General features: G+C 38.5%; 2 protein-coding genes, 1 long non-coding RNA gene and 1 other non-coding gene across 4 annotated transcripts; 2 read left to right on the forward strand and 2 right to left on the reverse strand.

Annotated features, from left to right (window-relative positions):
- Positions 1-2,640: 2,640 nt before the first annotated feature.
- Positions 2,641-2,780, reverse strand: LOC147787341 (small nucleolar RNA Z247). The gene has a single exon (XR_015414186.1). It is a non-coding gene; the product is annotated as a small nucleolar RNA Z247 (small nucleolar RNA).
- Positions 2,781-5,972: 3,192 nt separating this feature from the next.
- On the reverse strand, positions 5,973-10,568 carry LOC111780330 (kinesin-like protein KIN-13B). Its single transcript, XM_023660703.2, has 12 exons — positions 10,225-10,568; positions 9,946-10,137; positions 9,055-9,195; positions 8,697-8,804; positions 8,503-8,580; positions 8,342-8,423; positions 8,026-8,185; positions 7,651-7,953; positions 7,274-7,492; positions 6,728-7,208; positions 6,575-6,640; positions 5,973-6,481 (listed from the first exon to the last, which is right to left on the reverse strand). The coding sequence occupies exons 1-12, from the start codon at positions 10,339-10,341 to the stop codon at positions 6,302-6,304; spliced, it is 2,127 nt and encodes a 708-aa protein (XP_023516471.2). The 5' UTR covers positions 10,342-10,568; the 3' UTR covers positions 5,973-6,301.
- A 1,132-nt stretch (positions 10,569-11,700) lies between these two features.
- Positions 11,701-13,386, forward strand: LOC111780429 (uncharacterized). The gene is made up of 2 exons (XM_023660835.2): positions 11,701-12,116; positions 13,011-13,386. Exons 1-2 carry the CDS (start codon positions 11,871-11,873, stop codon positions 13,194-13,196), a joined length of 432 nt encoding a protein of 143 aa, XP_023516603.2. The 5' UTR covers positions 11,701-11,870; the 3' UTR covers positions 13,197-13,386.
- A 719-nt stretch (positions 13,387-14,105) lies between these two features.
- Positions 14,106-14,689, forward strand: LOC147787342 (uncharacterized). The gene is made up of 2 exons (XR_015413693.1): positions 14,106-14,313; positions 14,379-14,689. It is a non-coding gene; the product is annotated as an uncharacterized LOC147787342 (long non-coding RNA).
- The last annotated feature ends 1,825 nt before the right edge of the window (positions 14,690-16,514 follow it).

Genomic DNA, 16,514 nt, shown 5'->3' on the forward strand with positions numbered 1-16,514 from the left:
TAGATGAGAATATACATCTGAATGCCCGTTTTGTTAAAAATAAAAAGAGAGACATCAGCCTTTGAAGGTGTAAAATCCAGCTGTAATAGTTTGGAGCTAAGACGAGAAAACCAGGCACGCGGAGCTTGTTTAAGGCCATAAAGCGACTTATCCAGCTTGCAGAGATAACCAGGGTGTTGAGAATCCACAAATCCAGGGGGCTGCTTCATATAAACATCTTCATTAAGAAGGCCATGAAGAAAAGCATTTTGAATATCAATCTGCCGAATAGCCCAACCACGAGAAATAGCAAGAGATAATAAGAGCCGAATGGTAGTGGGCTTAACAACTGGACTAAAGGTATCATCATAATCGACGCCATACTGCTGTTTAAAACCTTTAGCAACCAGGCGTGCTTTGTAGCGATCAATAGAGCCATCTGGCTTTTGTTTGAGTTTGAAAACCCATTTGCAATCAATAACGTTAAGACCAGCACGAGGAGGAACTAAGTGCCATGTCTTATTTTTTTGAAGTGCCTGAAATTCATCATTCATTGCCTGACGCCAGAGGGGATGCTCCATAGCAGTAATATGTGAAGTAGGTTCAGAGGCAGAAGACCGAGCTACAAGATATGTTACTGTTCCATCTGTACGCACCTTGGGTTTCTTGATATTGTGCTTCAATCGAGTACCATACGGATGAGTAGTAGGTGCAGAATCCACATTTGAGGGGACGGCCGTATCAGCCGTTGCGAGGGGAGCAACCGATGCTACAGCAGTTGGTTGACCAACGGCCGAGGATTCGACCGGGCATTGCGCAATATCATCTGCTGGCGGAGAAGCCGATGCCTCAATCATTGGCGGAACAACCAACGCCGATTCGAATGGCAGCGACGCGGAGGATTGTTGCGGCAATTCCGAAGCTGATGTAGACACCAAATTTTCTGCATCCAAAGAGTTAGTAGGCCCAGACATATGCATGTGATCATTCTCCAAATTAGTACTGCTATTACCCAAATGCAAGGTGCACAAATCAGGGGCATTATGCGTCGACTGCATGATTGGGGAAGAATTAGGTGAGGCTCTCTTGAATGGAAAAACATTTTCATCAAATATGACATCTCTAGACATATAGACACGACCAGAATCGGTGTCAAGACACTTATACCCTTTATGTGAAGAACTGTAGCCTAGAAAGACACATTCCTTTGATCGAAAAGAGAGCTTTTGTTTGTTATAAGGACGAAGATGAGGCCAACAAGCACACCCAAAAATTTTTAATAAGGAGTAATTTGGTGGGGTATGAAAAAGAAGCTCTAAGGGGCATTTTTTATCGATGACACGAGTAGGAAGACGATTGATGAGATATGTGGCTGTAAGAAACGCGTCGTCCCAAAATTTAATAGGTACACGAGCATGAGCTAGAAGGGCTAGGCCAGTTTCAACAATATGACGATGCTTGCGTTCAGCAGACCCATTTTGTTGATGTGTGTGAGGGCACGAAACACGATGACCAATTCCAAGGGAACGAAAAAATGTGTTGTGAATTTTCTGATATTCCCCACCCCAATCAGATTGAACCCACTTGATTTTAGTATCTAGGAGGCGCTCAACATGAGCTTGGAATTGCAAAAATATACGAGGAGCTTCTGTACGATCATGCATCAAATAGATCCACGAAAATTTACTGAAATCATCAATGAAACTAATATAATATTTAAAACCCCCAACAGATGGAGGTGCAGGGCCCCAAACATCCGAAAAAATAAGTTCCAAAGGTGACGAAGACCTATGGGAAAAACTAGTATATGGTAATCGATGACTCTTTGCTAACTGACACGCATTACAAACTGACAAAGATGACTCACTAGCACACGAAATATTATTTAGACGCAAAATGGATTTTATTACTTGAGATGAAGGATGTCCAAGACGAGCATGCCATTGGGCGTGAGTAGTAGATCTGCTCACCAAGGCGTGCTTGAGATTATCGACATCGGATGGCTTAATAGGATAAAGACCAGATTCACACCTCCCATTTAGGAGACTTTTCCTCGACTGTCGATCCTTTATAGAAAAATGCCAAGGATGGAATTCAAAAAATACGTCATTATCACGAGAAAATTTATGAACAGAAAGAAGATGTTTGGAAATTTCAGGCACATGCAAAATATTACGCAACGCAAGAGGACGAGTAGCAGTATTAATTAGAGAATGACCAGTATGCAAAACACGCAAACCTGCTCCATTGCCGACTTGAACTTGTTCACCTCCATGATAACGTTCACGCACAGCGAGACGATCCAGGTCACTGGTGATATGGTCCGTAGCGCCTGTGTCGCTGTACCAATTTGGGTCAATCTTGTAAGAGGAAGTAGCCGCCAGTGCCGTAGGAGGAGCAGAAGAAGGTTCATCTTGATAGGACTCATCCATCCTATGCCAGCAGCGGATAGCAGTATGCCCCACTTTGCCGCAGATCTGGCAGGAAGGACGAGCAGAAGGGCCACGACGATCACCAGCAGGACGAGAGGGTGCATAACCTTGAGAACGACCACGACCGCGATCCCTACGCCCACGATTCTTCTGCTGACCACCACGACTAGCATAATTGGCAGAAGATCCAAGATTTAACTGAAGTTCAGCCTGGTGTTGTAGTTGGCGAGCTTCATACGTCATTAGATGTGCAAACACATCATCAAGGGTGAGGGCTTCACTCTTGGTAGTCATTGAGGTGACGAAGGGATCATAGTCAGGGCCAAGACCAGCGAGAAGATACGCGATCACATCATCATCCTGCAAGGCAGAGCCGGCGGCGGCCAGCTCGGTGGCTAGCCCTTTGATCTTGCAAAAATAATTTGCAGCAGATTGATCTCGTTTCTTGGACGTGGCAAGCTCAACACGAATCTGAGTAGTGCGAGCACGAGTTGACGATGAAAACATCCGCTGCAGGGTATCCCACGCCTCCTTGGACGTAGTAGCGGCAACCACATCATGAAGAATCTCCTCAGACATGGAGGAGAGAAGGCCGCTAAGGACTTGTTGATCCTGATCATACCACTGATTATAGGCCGGATTAGAGACCAGCTCAGCACCAGCAGCAGTTGAGGAAGGGATCAGCTTGGCAGGTGCAACATTGGTGCCATCGAGGTAGCCCATAAGCTTCGTACTCCGTAGGTAGGGGAGGAGCTGGGCACGCCATATGATGAAGTTGTTTTTGGTTAGACGAATTGTGACAACATGGTGTAGAGGGATTGGATATTGTTTAAGGCCAAAAGTCGCCATGGTAGTTGAGACGGTGTTGGAGATGGTGGATGGAGAGGAGGAAGAAGACATGGCGAGGAGTTTAAAAAATAAACCTTGGCTCTGATACCATGTTAGATTGAATGGCACGATGACCTATATGGGTCACGACCTCATGTATTTATAGATGCGTATAATGAAGATTACATTCCAAATCTATGATTTGGTAACAAACCATAAAATCATAGATTTGGTAACAAACCCTTCAAATCATAAACTAGTAAATCTTAGACTATTTTAGTATATACAGTTATGATCTATTTTAGGTTTAACACTCTCTTGCTGTTCCCAGAAGAAGAAGAAGAAGAAGAAGAAGACAGTTGAAAATGGCGGAGGGGAAGGGGGGATTTAAGTTTTTATTTTTTATTTTTTTTAAAAAAAAAAAAAAAACCAACAAATTTCTCTTTTGGGAAAGATGAGGCAGCATCGTAAATAAATAATGGACGCGCGTACTGTAGCAGGAAGGGTAACGTGGCAGTATATGATATTTTTGCACCCTTTCTTAGTAAGGTAACAAAGAGGTGGGACCCATTCAGTGAGACTCTTCTCTTCTATTGGCCAACGCCCTGATGTGAGGCGCTTACCAATTAGATATTTTGCCACGTAAGAGCCTCTACCAGTCCCACGCGCACGGACCATGTTATATCATATCCATATTTTTAACGTTTAAATCAGAAAAAACTATAAAAGAAAATAGTTCGTGGCCAACTCAATATTGTTTATTAAAATTGAATTTTAATAGTTTAATAATAATGAATTGAATGGTTTGGATGACAGACGGCGGAATCGCGCGTGAGGAGAGGGAGTTCCAAAATAAAATGAGAGAGTTGAAGGAGTGAGTGAGTGAGTTTTAGGGCAAAGCTACACGTGCGTTGGCGCTGAGTGGATTTATGAACGCGTGGTGGATGTCGGATGTCGCCTTCCTTCCACCTTTTCACATTCCCCTTTTTTCTTTTTTCTTTTTTTTTTCTTTTTTAAATAAATCTTTTTAACTTTTCCTCCATCATTTTCCTTCACTATTTTTCTTTTCTTTTTTAGAATTTTGCAAAAATTATTCTCAACCATAAAGATATGGTTATTAATTATAATGATCGATCAATTAAGGACTCAGTCGTCCCAATTTCAAATTTTGATGGTGATATATGAGTATGAAGTTAAAAGAAAAGTTACGTGAATTGCTTGAGTTTGTAGAAAAAAAAAACCTTATATAGAAAAAGAGTTATGCTTTTTAACTTTGATAGCCAACGTTAAGATTAAATTTGAGAAGTATATTGTAGAGTGTGAAGATAAGAAGAAAGAGTGTTTCTATTTGTTCTAAATTCAGAAACACTTGTCTTTTCTACTATCACTTCCGTTGTAGAGCTCCAACAAGAGATTTATGAATTTGTTGACTCTAAGTCATGCATACTATTGGTAAATGGTGTACTCCATCGCTCATATTTTATAGTTCTTGAGATGACAAAGATCTATATAGTTTCGAAGTGGGTTTTGAATTTATTTATTTATTCATTTCTTACTTTTCTAATTTCGACATTAATTTTAAACCAATCAGAGATGAGATTGATTTTTTTTAATGAAAATTAAATGATAGAAGAAGTAATGGTTTTCTTGCTATTTATAGCAAGATAAGATCCATTTGATTACCTAATTCGCAAACTAACTTATTTATTTATGTATGTGTATATATATATATATATATATATATATATATATATTTAAATATGACCTGCATGCTAGGCAAAGTGCAAAAGGTCTTCACATATATTAATTGACAAAATATCACCCAATACGGCAATTTTCAAATCATAAATCTTAAGATCCGTTGGTTTATTTTATTTGCTACTTTATAAAAATGATTTGTATTAAAAATTATATAAACAAAGATCTCATATTAGTTGAAGAATGGGACGAAACATCCTTGGTAAGCGTGTAGAGTTGTGCAGTTATACAACCACTTCTCATAAGTCATAGATTATTGTAATTGGTATTTATATTAGAAATATTAAATATTCAACACCTCCGCTTTCGAAAATGTTGATTAAATACTAGTTTATGATCGTTAATATAACGATTTGATCTTATAACAAAACTATCTTTCAGCACTCCGGCAATAAAAAAAATAATTGCTTGATGAAGTAGACACGATCCTTCAAATCTTATAATGGGATAAATTTAATTATTGACATGGACCGGGACAAAAACAAAATTTGAATTACATGAAAATCTTAATCAACAAATTCAATCAAATCACATGATGAAATAGAAGAGAAACAATAATAAACGAGTTTGATTTGAGAAGAAAGTGGGTGAATTATTACTTCTAACTTGGTTCTTGCAAATTCTAGGAGATGCATGAAATCGAGACACTTCGCTGTCATTTTAGTTAAAGATTGAGCTAATCCAAATGAGTGAAGCAGATTGGTTGATTTGGTGATTAAAAACAAAACAACAGATTAAAGAGCTTATCTATGTTTAGCTTAAGGTCCAAGTTTGATAAACAACTCAATTAGCACACAGATCAGATCTACATGGTCAATATCGTAGTTTTGACTGTTCATGTGACTGATTTTCCACCTACTTTACCTACTTTCCTTTATTAAATCCATTAAACCCACTCAGCAGAATCATGTGTAACCTTCTAGCAAGGCTGGGAGCTCACAAATCAACATGTCAGCTCAAGTATTAACTCAAGTATAACTCAACACAAGAATGTGTATTAGTTTTTCTTGATTGTTCTTGCTCAGTCATGTAATAGCAGCAGCAGTAGAGCTCAGAGGGAGAGAAAACATCCATGAATATAAAACAAACACTATAGACAGGAAATAAATCTTCTGTACAATCAAAGAAAGCTGAAACCACCTCTGAGGGAAAAGATTGGCCGTTTGTCGATCCCCCACGCCATGCATGAACCATTTCATATCGATATTAACTGACCTCGATCGACCGACTCCCTCGGGCCTGTGTAAAAGAAGATTTTTTTGGAGGGAAAAAATGGGTAGTGTCTGTCTGGCTCTAGGTTTGTTTCAGTTGCTGGAGGGTGCCACCAAAACATTGTACTCATCTAAACGTTTCTGAAATTGAGCCAACTGAGCCTGCAGCTGAAAAATGCTTGCGGCCTTCTGTGATAGAATGACGTTTAATTTATGGATGTAGTCATCTAGATGGCTTCCGGGTTGGTCAGCTTCAACAAGCAAGTTCATCTCCTGCATATGCAAGCAAGATTACACATGGTTTAAACTGGCTGCCAATGGTGGCAGTGTATAACGTTCGAAATAAGAAAGAAAAGCATTGCAAACCTCTCGGACGATGTCGATTGTCTGCTCCACCTGTCTCCTATGAGCAGTAACAAGGCTTTCTTCTTCCTAATATGAAGACATAGTTGTAGGATGTCATTTAGAGTTGGATGATTGCTATGAAAGTTTGATGCTCAATATTCACAACATTATTACCTTCAAAAGGGCATCGAGGTCATCATCCGAATGAGAGTCAGTCTCGACATAAGGTACATCCCTTCGGTTTGCTTCATTAATTAATTTCTTCTGGTTGATAAAGCCTGGCACTTGACGAGTTTCGGTTATTTTGGTGTTCGTCCATGATGATTTCTCCTGTTCATATAGTTGCTCAGGGTAACCAATATCATCTTCAGTGAAGTCATTTTGAAAGCTTGGCTGCCTTTTGTGATGAGGCAAAGCTATGTCTGCCCTGTTGCTAGGAACGCATTCAACGTTCAACGGTGGAGTACCTTCCCTTTCATTCTGTTTGGACCAACCAAATCTGTTCTTGTCATTTGGTAAATTAGTTTTGTTATTCTCAAAGGATGGCTCGGTGGGTAATGAGGACGAGAACAGAGAGGCCGTCGATTCTCGAACATTTGAAGATGAATATAGAGGATCCCGCCTTGTGGTGCTCCCTTTAGATAGACTCTTTACCCTGAAGGGACACATATTTAACAGATATTTGAAAATACCATTGTAATATCTCAGAAAAGAACGCACCTGTCAGCATATCTTAGTGTGTTGAGAGTATGTTCACATGACCCCGAGCTCGGTGATATACATGATATCATAACAGTGCGTGAGTCACCGACAAATGAATCTCTAAGAACTTCAGTTAATTTACTGCCTCTGAAAGGAATGTGACCCTGATCGTTGTCAAGAGCTCTAATGCATTCCTTGAGAGCAAGCAAACTTTTGTTAATTTCAGCACCTTCGATTCTGCAACACAAATACTTCCAAGTCAATCACACAACATGAGGGAGGGAGGGAGTAAGAGAAAAATCTATTAACTTTTGCTTCTTAAATCAGACTGAATTTAAAGTACTCTAAGGTCCATTACATGATTGCAACCAGTTTTCTGAAAAGAAAATTCAGACCTTGTCTGTTTATCATTATCTGTAGTATCTGCACCACGTTCACTTCCTGCAAGGTCGATAAAAGACAGCTTTCCTACAAGTCGAGCAGGCTTTGTTTCCGAACTATCTACTGATCTCTTAATGCAAAGCTGAAGTATAGCATGTGATCTGGAGGATTCTTCATTTGCACCGGTTGTACCAGTGCTTCTTGAGGCATTTCCCCGCTCGATCAATTCCTTGATCGTCTCGACATTAGAAACTTTGTATTCTTGCAACCCCACAATGCATACTTGTTGCTTTCCATCTTCCCTCATGAAAAGCTTTCTGCACGATGATGATACATTCAAGAAAATGAACTGAATTCATACATTTTCTGCTAAATCTCATCGAACTTACTTCCTTTCGTTGAGGAGATCATAAAGTTTCCCTCCATATATCTCAAAGAAGCTGACAAATAATTGGAAGCCCTGATTCCGGTGTGTGTGGTGCACTAATCTTAAAATGTCTTCAGACGCCTTTAAAGGCAGTGGTTGCATAGTATATGTTTTTCCACTACCTGAACGAGCATATCAATGTATTTCGAGTTAAGTATAGTGACATAAACGAAGCATAGAAGAAACAAGATAAACAACAGCACGAACAAATACTTTTACCACGAGAAATCTTAGGTTTCTAACACTCTTACAAAATTGCATGAAATTTAAAACCTTGCCTGTTTGCCCATAAGCAAAGCAAGTTGCTTTTGTTCGGTTAAAAATAAGGGGAACTATCGGTTCCACAGTTTCGGAATATACCTGCACAACAAAAGAGAATGTTTAGAAATCAAATAGATTTTCCATTTCAAAATGGTATTCATCCATGACTTGTACTTACTTCATCATTTGAAACGCCTTCATGCAGTACCGCATCAAAAACAAATTCATGTTTCTCAATATACTCTGTCAAGTCTACCTGCAGATGCAATATATTTTAGGAGAGAAAAAAGAAAAAATGTCTCGTGGCTTACTCATACAAGCAATTCAAACATAACATGTTGCTATATTGAAACTAGATGATCAGACACTTACCTTAAATTTTGTTTCATGAACTGTCAGGGAATTCGGCATTCGCTCTATCGTGATTATATCTTCTTCTTTCTTTGTCATTTCCTTTTTATTCAACGGTCTCTTACGAACCTGTAATGAAGAAAATTATACTATATAATGGATTCAATTCAAAGAGTCTCCCTATGCTCTATGAGGAAAGGTAGACCATCACAACTCTCCCACAGCCTATCGACATTTTCACCAAAAGACAACAAAAAAGAAACTTATTCTTCAACCCTTTTCATTTTCATATCACTTTGAGGAAAAACAGGTACCATAAAAGGAGAAGGCACTATTATTTCAAGTACAGCTGCATTAAGATGGTATCGAAGAGACATACCACAACTTTGATCTTAGCAACATTATTGGTTCTTTCCTTGTCAACTGAGATGCTTTTGAGAAGATTATTGTCAGATGCACCTCCAGGCCTATTAGGTAACTTGCTGGCAGCAAAAAGTGGCTCCGAGTCATTGTAAGCTGCCTGACAAAATGAAGTAAATGACGCAGTAAAAATGAAGCCATATACGATTCATAATTTGTTCATTCGGAGCATGTGAAAATTTAGAGGATAGTGCTCCCCCGCTGGATGCCATTCCAATCCAGGATTCTGAATCTAGAACAATACTGATGCAAATATTGATATTAACAATACAAGAACAATTGGATTCCATTATTTATAATCCCAAAGGACAACCTCAAGAGTTGAGGGTGTAGCAATAATTAACTTAACAAAGGAGGTATTATTTTATTAGATATAGGAATCATACATACCATGTGATCAAATTTGGTTCAATTAAAAGCATCCATTTCACTATATTCTCTTCAAATTCATCAATCTTTAATTTCATACAAACTTTATTAGAATGAAAAGAAATCAACTTGGAATCACAAGGCTCAATTCCGATCCATAAATTATATGATTCAATTGACTCAAACTGGAATCAAATTTAAAGGATTCAGCAATTACAGGACTTACAAGCAATTTAAATTGGGAAAATGGATCAAACACTGACCAAAGCATGCTCTCTAACTTAAATTTCTTAGTTATGTAACTCCGCAAAAGAGAACAAGAAAACGTGAGAAATGAGATAGACCCCTTAATCCAAAAGACACAGAAGGCATCAAACAGACCCACGTTAACAAATAGCAAAGCGGCATCCGCATACTACGGGAATTCAAACCAATGTGCATTTGAAAGAGAAAAAAGTAAAAATAATGAACCAAATCCAACCTCAGGTAACAATTCAGTATCAAAAGCATGAAGATCGAGGAGACCAGGGCTGTAATGGGTGGGAAGCAACATCTCATCCGCATTCTTCCTCATGCTCGACGACCGGGACCGAGCCTGTGGTGTCAAAGCATCAGCAGAGCCAAGATCATTGAAACTCCTCTGCATTCCCCTGCTTGCCCTCGACCCAAAATCCTAAAACCCCAAAGAACAAAAAATGAGAAACACAGTTCCTACAACAAAGGGCATAGAAATCAAATAACAAAACAATCGCTCGTGTACATGAGAAAGATTAGATCTCCCATAAGAGTAAAAGGCGTCAATAGCATTATCGGAATGCTGACGCTTGTGGTGCACCGTGGGATTAGATCTTGAAATCTGTCTCCCGGTCGCGTTCATCCTATCTTCAGCCAAACCCAGTACTCAATACTACAATCTGGAGAGTGAAAACAGAGTAAAAGAGGGCAGGAATGGAAGGGAGAGTAGAATCTTGGCAATCGGAGTGGATGTCGGGGGAATCCGAGAGGTGAAGAAACTGAGAAGTGGGAAGGCGATGAGAACGGAATTCAAAGTTCGAAGGGGGCGTGTTTGAAGGTATGTGGGCGCTGGACAGTGGAGAGAAATAAAAAAAAAAAAGAGTACAATAATAGTCGCTCAGTCACGTACAGAGAGGGAGAAGACTTTACGAGAGCGCGAGTGTATTTCACGCGATTTTGAATGAGGGAGACCGGGGAGTGGCGGGGTCCGGCTGTTTTAAACTTTTTACCCGAATAATATTCCATAAAATTATTGAATGTAGCCGATCCCAAGTAGCTAATTCATTTATTTTTTCCAATAATGTCAAATATTTAATAACAAATACGTGAAAAATATTTAATAATTAGAGTTTTGGTATATTTATTGGGTGTAAAAATATTGTGCTCCACCACTCGCGCGTGTAGGGCAAGTGAATCACGTGCCACTTGAGTTTCATATCTCGTGAGAGAAATTAATATATATTATTATATAGAGAATAAGTATGAGTTTTGTCTTTTGGGTAAAGACTGAGACATTGGTGATGGCTGTCACGTTGTATGTGGTAGTGGTGGCCCACTTCCATGCGCGGTGACCATCTCCAAGTCACAGCCAAATCTCAGCCATTGGATTCCTCATTCTTGGATCATCCTTATCATCCCCTTCCTCCACGTAGCGTCCAATGAATGCATTCAATTAACTTGTTTAGGAATGATGGGGTGAAATTGGAATTGAATTGAACAGAGTGGCGTGGTTCATGTTTGGTAAATTGGTAGGCATCTTTTGGGCCACATGTTTTATTTTCGATAATTCCGGAATTAGTCCCTCATAGGGGAGATCGGCTCGTTCAAAGTTTTGGACTCAATCGTCAATAATATCGAAGATATGTAGAGAGTCCGTTGTCTTAAACTATCCAAAATGCAAGGATATCGTCTCTATTTCTTAGTCAATGCAAGATTTTGTTGGCACTTAATAATCGATTATCTCCTTACCACTCTGTCTATTATTGTTGTGGGATTTGATTGGTGTCGACCACTATCATACCCTTAACGCGATAGACAACCAGGAGAAATCTAGAATTGAGGCATTTATAAAGTATAAAAGTTTAAATGATATAATTATTTATTTCATATTTTACAATTAAGAAAATGGTAAGAGAAGCGGTAAAAAAAAAAAAAAAAAAAAAGGATGCAATTTTATTTTAGTCGATAATTCTGAGAAATTTCGGAATTCGATTATTTCATAAAATTTGAAGGATAATTTAGTGGAACAAACACCGCGCTGCGCTGTGGAGAAGAAAATAAGAGGCGGTCCGGAGTCGGACATCACTTGTGGCGGCTATTTGATTTCGGTGGAATCAGCCACCAGGAGATTCAGTAAGACCCTATCAGTCACCTCAGGGGAAGAGGAAGATCATGGCGTCGATATGCCTGCTCAGCTCTAAAACCCTAGTCTTACCGTCGGCGGCTTATCTACCAATATCCTCTTCATCTTCTACTAGTCATAGTTGCTGTTTTGGCGGCTGCAGATTCTCTTTCCCGAACAAGCCCATTTCGACTTCTAATTTGATTATTGTTAGAAGGAGAACGGGGAGGCATGTGGTTCGAATGGCCCCGGAGGAAGAGAAGATCACTCGTCGCAATCCACTCGATTTCCCAATTGTATCTTTCTCACCCTTTCCTTGCGTGTTTGATGTTTTCGGTTTGTAACGGAGCTCTTTTTCGTAGGATTTTAATGTTTTTGCTTCTCGTTCATGGAGATTATGCTTACCGTTTTTATGTAGCTTAGCTAGTATATTTGTTAGATTAAGTTGGGTGGATAATTGGAGCATTTCCTAGGATTTTATATAATTATTGTTAAATTTTGTCTCTGAAGGTTGTTTAAAATGCTTGTTCATGAGTTATCTTGCCAGGTTTTTCCCGCAACTGTACCTGTCTGCTTGTTTCGGCTATGTCTGCATTTTCCATGGAAAGTATCCATCCCTTGAGCTCAATTGAAAATGGGCGATTTCTATCTTTGGACGAGGGGCACCAACCATTATAATATTTACTTATTTGCATTGTCACAGATTTCATGAGAATGGGCCATAATTTGTAGCCTGGATATTTTGACTTCATATCTGTGATAGTTCTTGTCGATTGTATTGCACTGAGTAAATGCTATTGCACTTTAGTTGTTGAACTGAGATCGAAGGAAGATATTGGCAGTCCTCACGATTGTTTGTCGCGCAATTTAATAGTTATATTGATACTTTGCCATTTCAGTTTTGGGGGTGTTTTGTTTGTTCAATTTGTTTTCTGTTCTTCTGCCGGGTTTCTACTTGATGATTTTGGAAAATCAACTGACATCATCAGGTTGTTCATAAATTTATCTTGAATCATTTTTGTAAGGGCGCATTTTTTGGTGGTCAATTCGTTTTCTAATTCGAAATTGCTGATGTTCTTACCTGACAAACGAGGTTTGGTTAGTAACTAGTTAGAAAATTCTATGAAGTGCTTGAGTAGGCTATAGCTGCTGTTCTTTACATTGAATGCTTCTTGACTATTTGGTTGCAGGAGTGGGAGAGGCCAAAACCAGGGCGTAGGCCAGACATCTTTCCTCAGTTTAGCCCCATGAAAACACCATTGCCACCACCATTGCCGTGTGATCCCCCTGAGGAGGATGAGGAGGAGGAAGAGAAAAAAGAGGAAGAAGAGGAAAATCCTGACAAGGAAAATCCAGATGAGCCCGAGAAGCAGTAGATGATTTTGAAGAACTCCTTGAGTTTTTTTCCCCTTTTCCATCTTCACTTTGTTTTTTGATAGGCTGAAAGCAATAGATATCCCCAGGGGACGATGAGCTGAGATAGTCAACTATGAACCAAACATGTTTGACTGCTACTACTGATATTGCAATTCTATATTAAATTAAAAATCTCTTTAGGATTTCCCATTCTCTGGAGTTTCAACCCCTACTTTAGGCAGTTTATTTTACGAATAATTATCATGAATGATGTGCCTTCTCACCCGTTTCCTTGTCACAATTTTAGTATGTTTCAGCTGTTATATTTGAGTTTTGTTTCAGAGCAAATTTCTAGAAGCTGCCGCAGGTCAGCACAGGGCGTTTCACATTATTATATGACAAATCCCAGAACGATTTGTTGTAATTGGTTTCTTTTCTTTTCTATTTATATATTATTACTAATATTGAATGCGACTCCTTGTTGTTTTTCCAAGAACGTGACTGAATGCAATTATTAATTATTAGTGAAAAGCCTTTCCCCTTCTCACGAGCCCGTCGTTATTAGCTATGGCTAAATGACAGATGATTGTGTAATTCAGAGTAAGTATAAATTTGTCTGGTGCATGCTTGTGGTTGGATTTATGTAGCCTTTGACTTTATAGATGCCCACTTTCTATTTAGTATATAGTGGCTCTCACTTTGCAGGATTCATAATAGAAGTACTTGAAAATCCCCATCTTTAAAAATTCGTTGGTTGCAAACTAACTTCTTGGATACAAGTCAAACTTGCATTCTTTGCCAGAAATATTGAAAGTGCGCAGGTCCCAGTGGCAGCAGTTGATGATTTGCAGCTTTTCTCTCCTTTGAAGAATCATCCATCCACAGGGCATCTGCTTTGGCTTCCTCTCTTATTCAAACTCATGGTATGTACTATCAACTTCAATTAGCCAGCTTTTTCATCTTTCTTGATTCTTCAGTTTCTTTTCTTTTCTTTGTTTGATAACAACACGTAGGTATCTGATATTCAATACTTGGGTTAGTTTTCTTATATCCTCGGCTGTCAGGTTTTGAACAATGAACCTTCTCTTTTTCCCTTCTTGGTCGCAGAATCTTACTCCCACTCTGTTCAGGTCACTGGTAAGGCTGCTACTATCTCTAATTGTCCAGCCTGCAGCCTCTATCTCAACCTTGCTTTTTTACAGTGACATTCTTCCTCAGCATATGGTTTCGGAGAGACTGATTCGGCATGAATTGCTTGATCGAGAAAACTACCTATTCCATTTTCTTGTCAACTTTTTGAAGTGCTTTTGGTGAAAAAAAGAAGAAAGAAGGAAGAAGACGACGCTGAAGAAAAAGGTACATCTTTTTCAGAGACCCATCTCGATTTTTTCCCTTCGAGTTTAGATGGCTTTTCTGATGCCATTGGGAGCACTATTTTGAAGGGTTATACTTCGAAAACTACTTTGATTGTGACTAAACCATACAATAAAACGATATTATGGTTGTTGTTTTCTCTGTTGTCATTAGGCAAATGCGTCTCTCTCGTTCGTAATTTCTTAGTGCTGCGTCCACTCTCCCACTTCCCCTTCTTCAATCTCACGTCTTAGACCATATTCCCACTTTAATTTGGACTTAAAAACTCTGTTTTGAATGGCTTTTCAAGTTCGTGGGAGTCATTTCACATCAATATTTCTCATTTTTCTCTAAATCTTTTGATGATGCTTAGGTTTCTTCTTCCTCACTCACCTTTATTATGTTACGCGCATGTTTAGGCTCTGTCCTATGTCTTTATAAATGAGAGAAATGTTAAGCTGCAAAATCATAGCATCTGCTGACTTGTGTTGAATCCATTTCCACCAGACCAAGTTATCTCTTTTTCTTTTCTTCTCTTCTCATTTGTTTGTGAAATGAAGCATAGAATCTCTGAAAAATGTTAGAACCATATAATGTTTTAGGGTGGTGCTACGGCCGACGACCTGCTTCAATGTTATACTTTATGACACTGACATTAATAGAATAGTATTTGTTTGGAAGGAGAACAATTTCCAATCATTTATTGGACAATTTTAGCGGTGGTCGGCTGTTCTTATTGCTGACGCCGACACGCATGCTCCCACCATTTCTGTCCTCCACTCTTTGTTTTATTTCAGACACAAACCCAACCATTACACAATTTAATATCAAATTTCTTTCCATATTTTATGAACTTTGCCTCATGCACCTATGAATAAAGCCATTTATCTTGCTTTAAACTAATCTGTTTGTCGTTTAAACAAATATTATGTTGCATTCATTAAGAATGTGTAAATTGGAAGTATACAACCATTATTTTCCATTTCTTATTGGGTGTTTCATAGGACAATTCCACTGCTCGGTTTCAAATATTCGTCTTAGATTTAAATTACCCCGTTTCCAATTGCATCAAATTAGATTTTTTTTTTTTCGTAAAATCTTAAACTTTTGATTAGCGTTAGTAATCTTTATCTTAATTAGCTACCAATATATTTATTCTCTCGTAAATACATTTGAAAATTGAGAATTCTCATATGATGTATGAAAAGTGTGTTTTAGACCCTTAATTATACATAATTTGAAAATTATATTGTTACATACGCTAGAATTAGGCAAAAATAAGATCGAAAATGGGGTTACTTCACTTTTGGGCAAGGGACCATATATATATATATATATTTTTTTTTTGAATAAGCATTTGATTATTTGATTATTGTCACTTTAAACTTTTATCTCAAAATACAAATAATTTTAATTTTTTTTAATAAAAAAAAAGTGGAATAATTAATACTTTCAATTGGGAATGGTAATACTTATCCATCAAAAGCCATTAATTTGATGCAAACGTGTAAAAAGGGATAAAAATGAGCTTTTAATTGCATAAATAGATTATTTAAATAATTAAAAAAAAAAAACATAAATAGATTCTTTCCACAGCTGTTTTGTTGCGTCGTTTGATTCAAACGACGTCAAAAAGAACACATCATGTCGTTATAACGGTCGTTAAAAGACCTAACATTTAAAACAAAGGCCAGAAATCCAAATCATCAAAATTACACCAAAAGCGTGAAGCGCCTGCGGTCCAGCTCAGCAGCACGGTTCGACCAAACGCCGCGGTTTTATTAACCCATTTCTTAAGCATCAATACCCCACGACGAAGTCACCTCATCCAACGGCCACCATCTCTCCCTCTTCATCATCTTTACTCGCCGATTTTCAGGGTAGGTCCGAGACGAGGATTTGAATTCCGAAAATACCCATCCAACGTTAAAATTCAGGTTAGAGAGAGGGTTCGTGTCTTTTGAGATAAGGCGAGGGTAGTTTTG

The sequence above is a fragment of the Cucurbita pepo genome, chromosome 18 (assembly GCF_057944985.1).
Source record: "Cucurbita pepo subsp. pepo isolate OVF chromosome 18, ASM5794498v1, whole genome shotgun sequence".
Taxonomy (NCBI): Eukaryota; Viridiplantae; Streptophyta; class Magnoliopsida; order Cucurbitales; family Cucurbitaceae; genus Cucurbita; species Cucurbita pepo.

What these genes read in the sequence shown, in the direction of transcription:
- LOC111780330 (XM_023660703.2), bottom strand. Translation starts at nt 10,341, where the DNA reads ATGAACGCGACCGGGAGACAGATTTCAAGATCTAATCCCACGGTGCAC. An exon ending in TTGCTAAGATCAAAGTTGTG is followed by an intron (nt 8,805 to 9,054) that starts GTATGTCTCTTC and finishes TCTTCATTACAG; the next exon opens with GTTCGTAAGAGACCGTTGAA. An exon ending in TTCATGAAACAAAATTTAAG is followed by an intron (nt 8,581 to 8,696) that starts GTAAGTGTCTGA and finishes TTGCATCTGCAG; the next exon opens with GTAGACTTGACAGAGTATAT.
- LOC111780429 (XM_023660835.2), top strand. Translation starts at nt 11,871, where the DNA reads ATGGCGTCGATATGCCTGCTCAGCTCTAAAACCCTAGTCTTACCGTCG. An exon ending in ATCCACTCGATTTCCCAATT is followed by an intron (nt 12,117 to 13,010) that starts GTATCTTTCTCA and finishes ATTTGGTTGCAG; the next exon opens with GAGTGGGAGAGGCCAAAACC.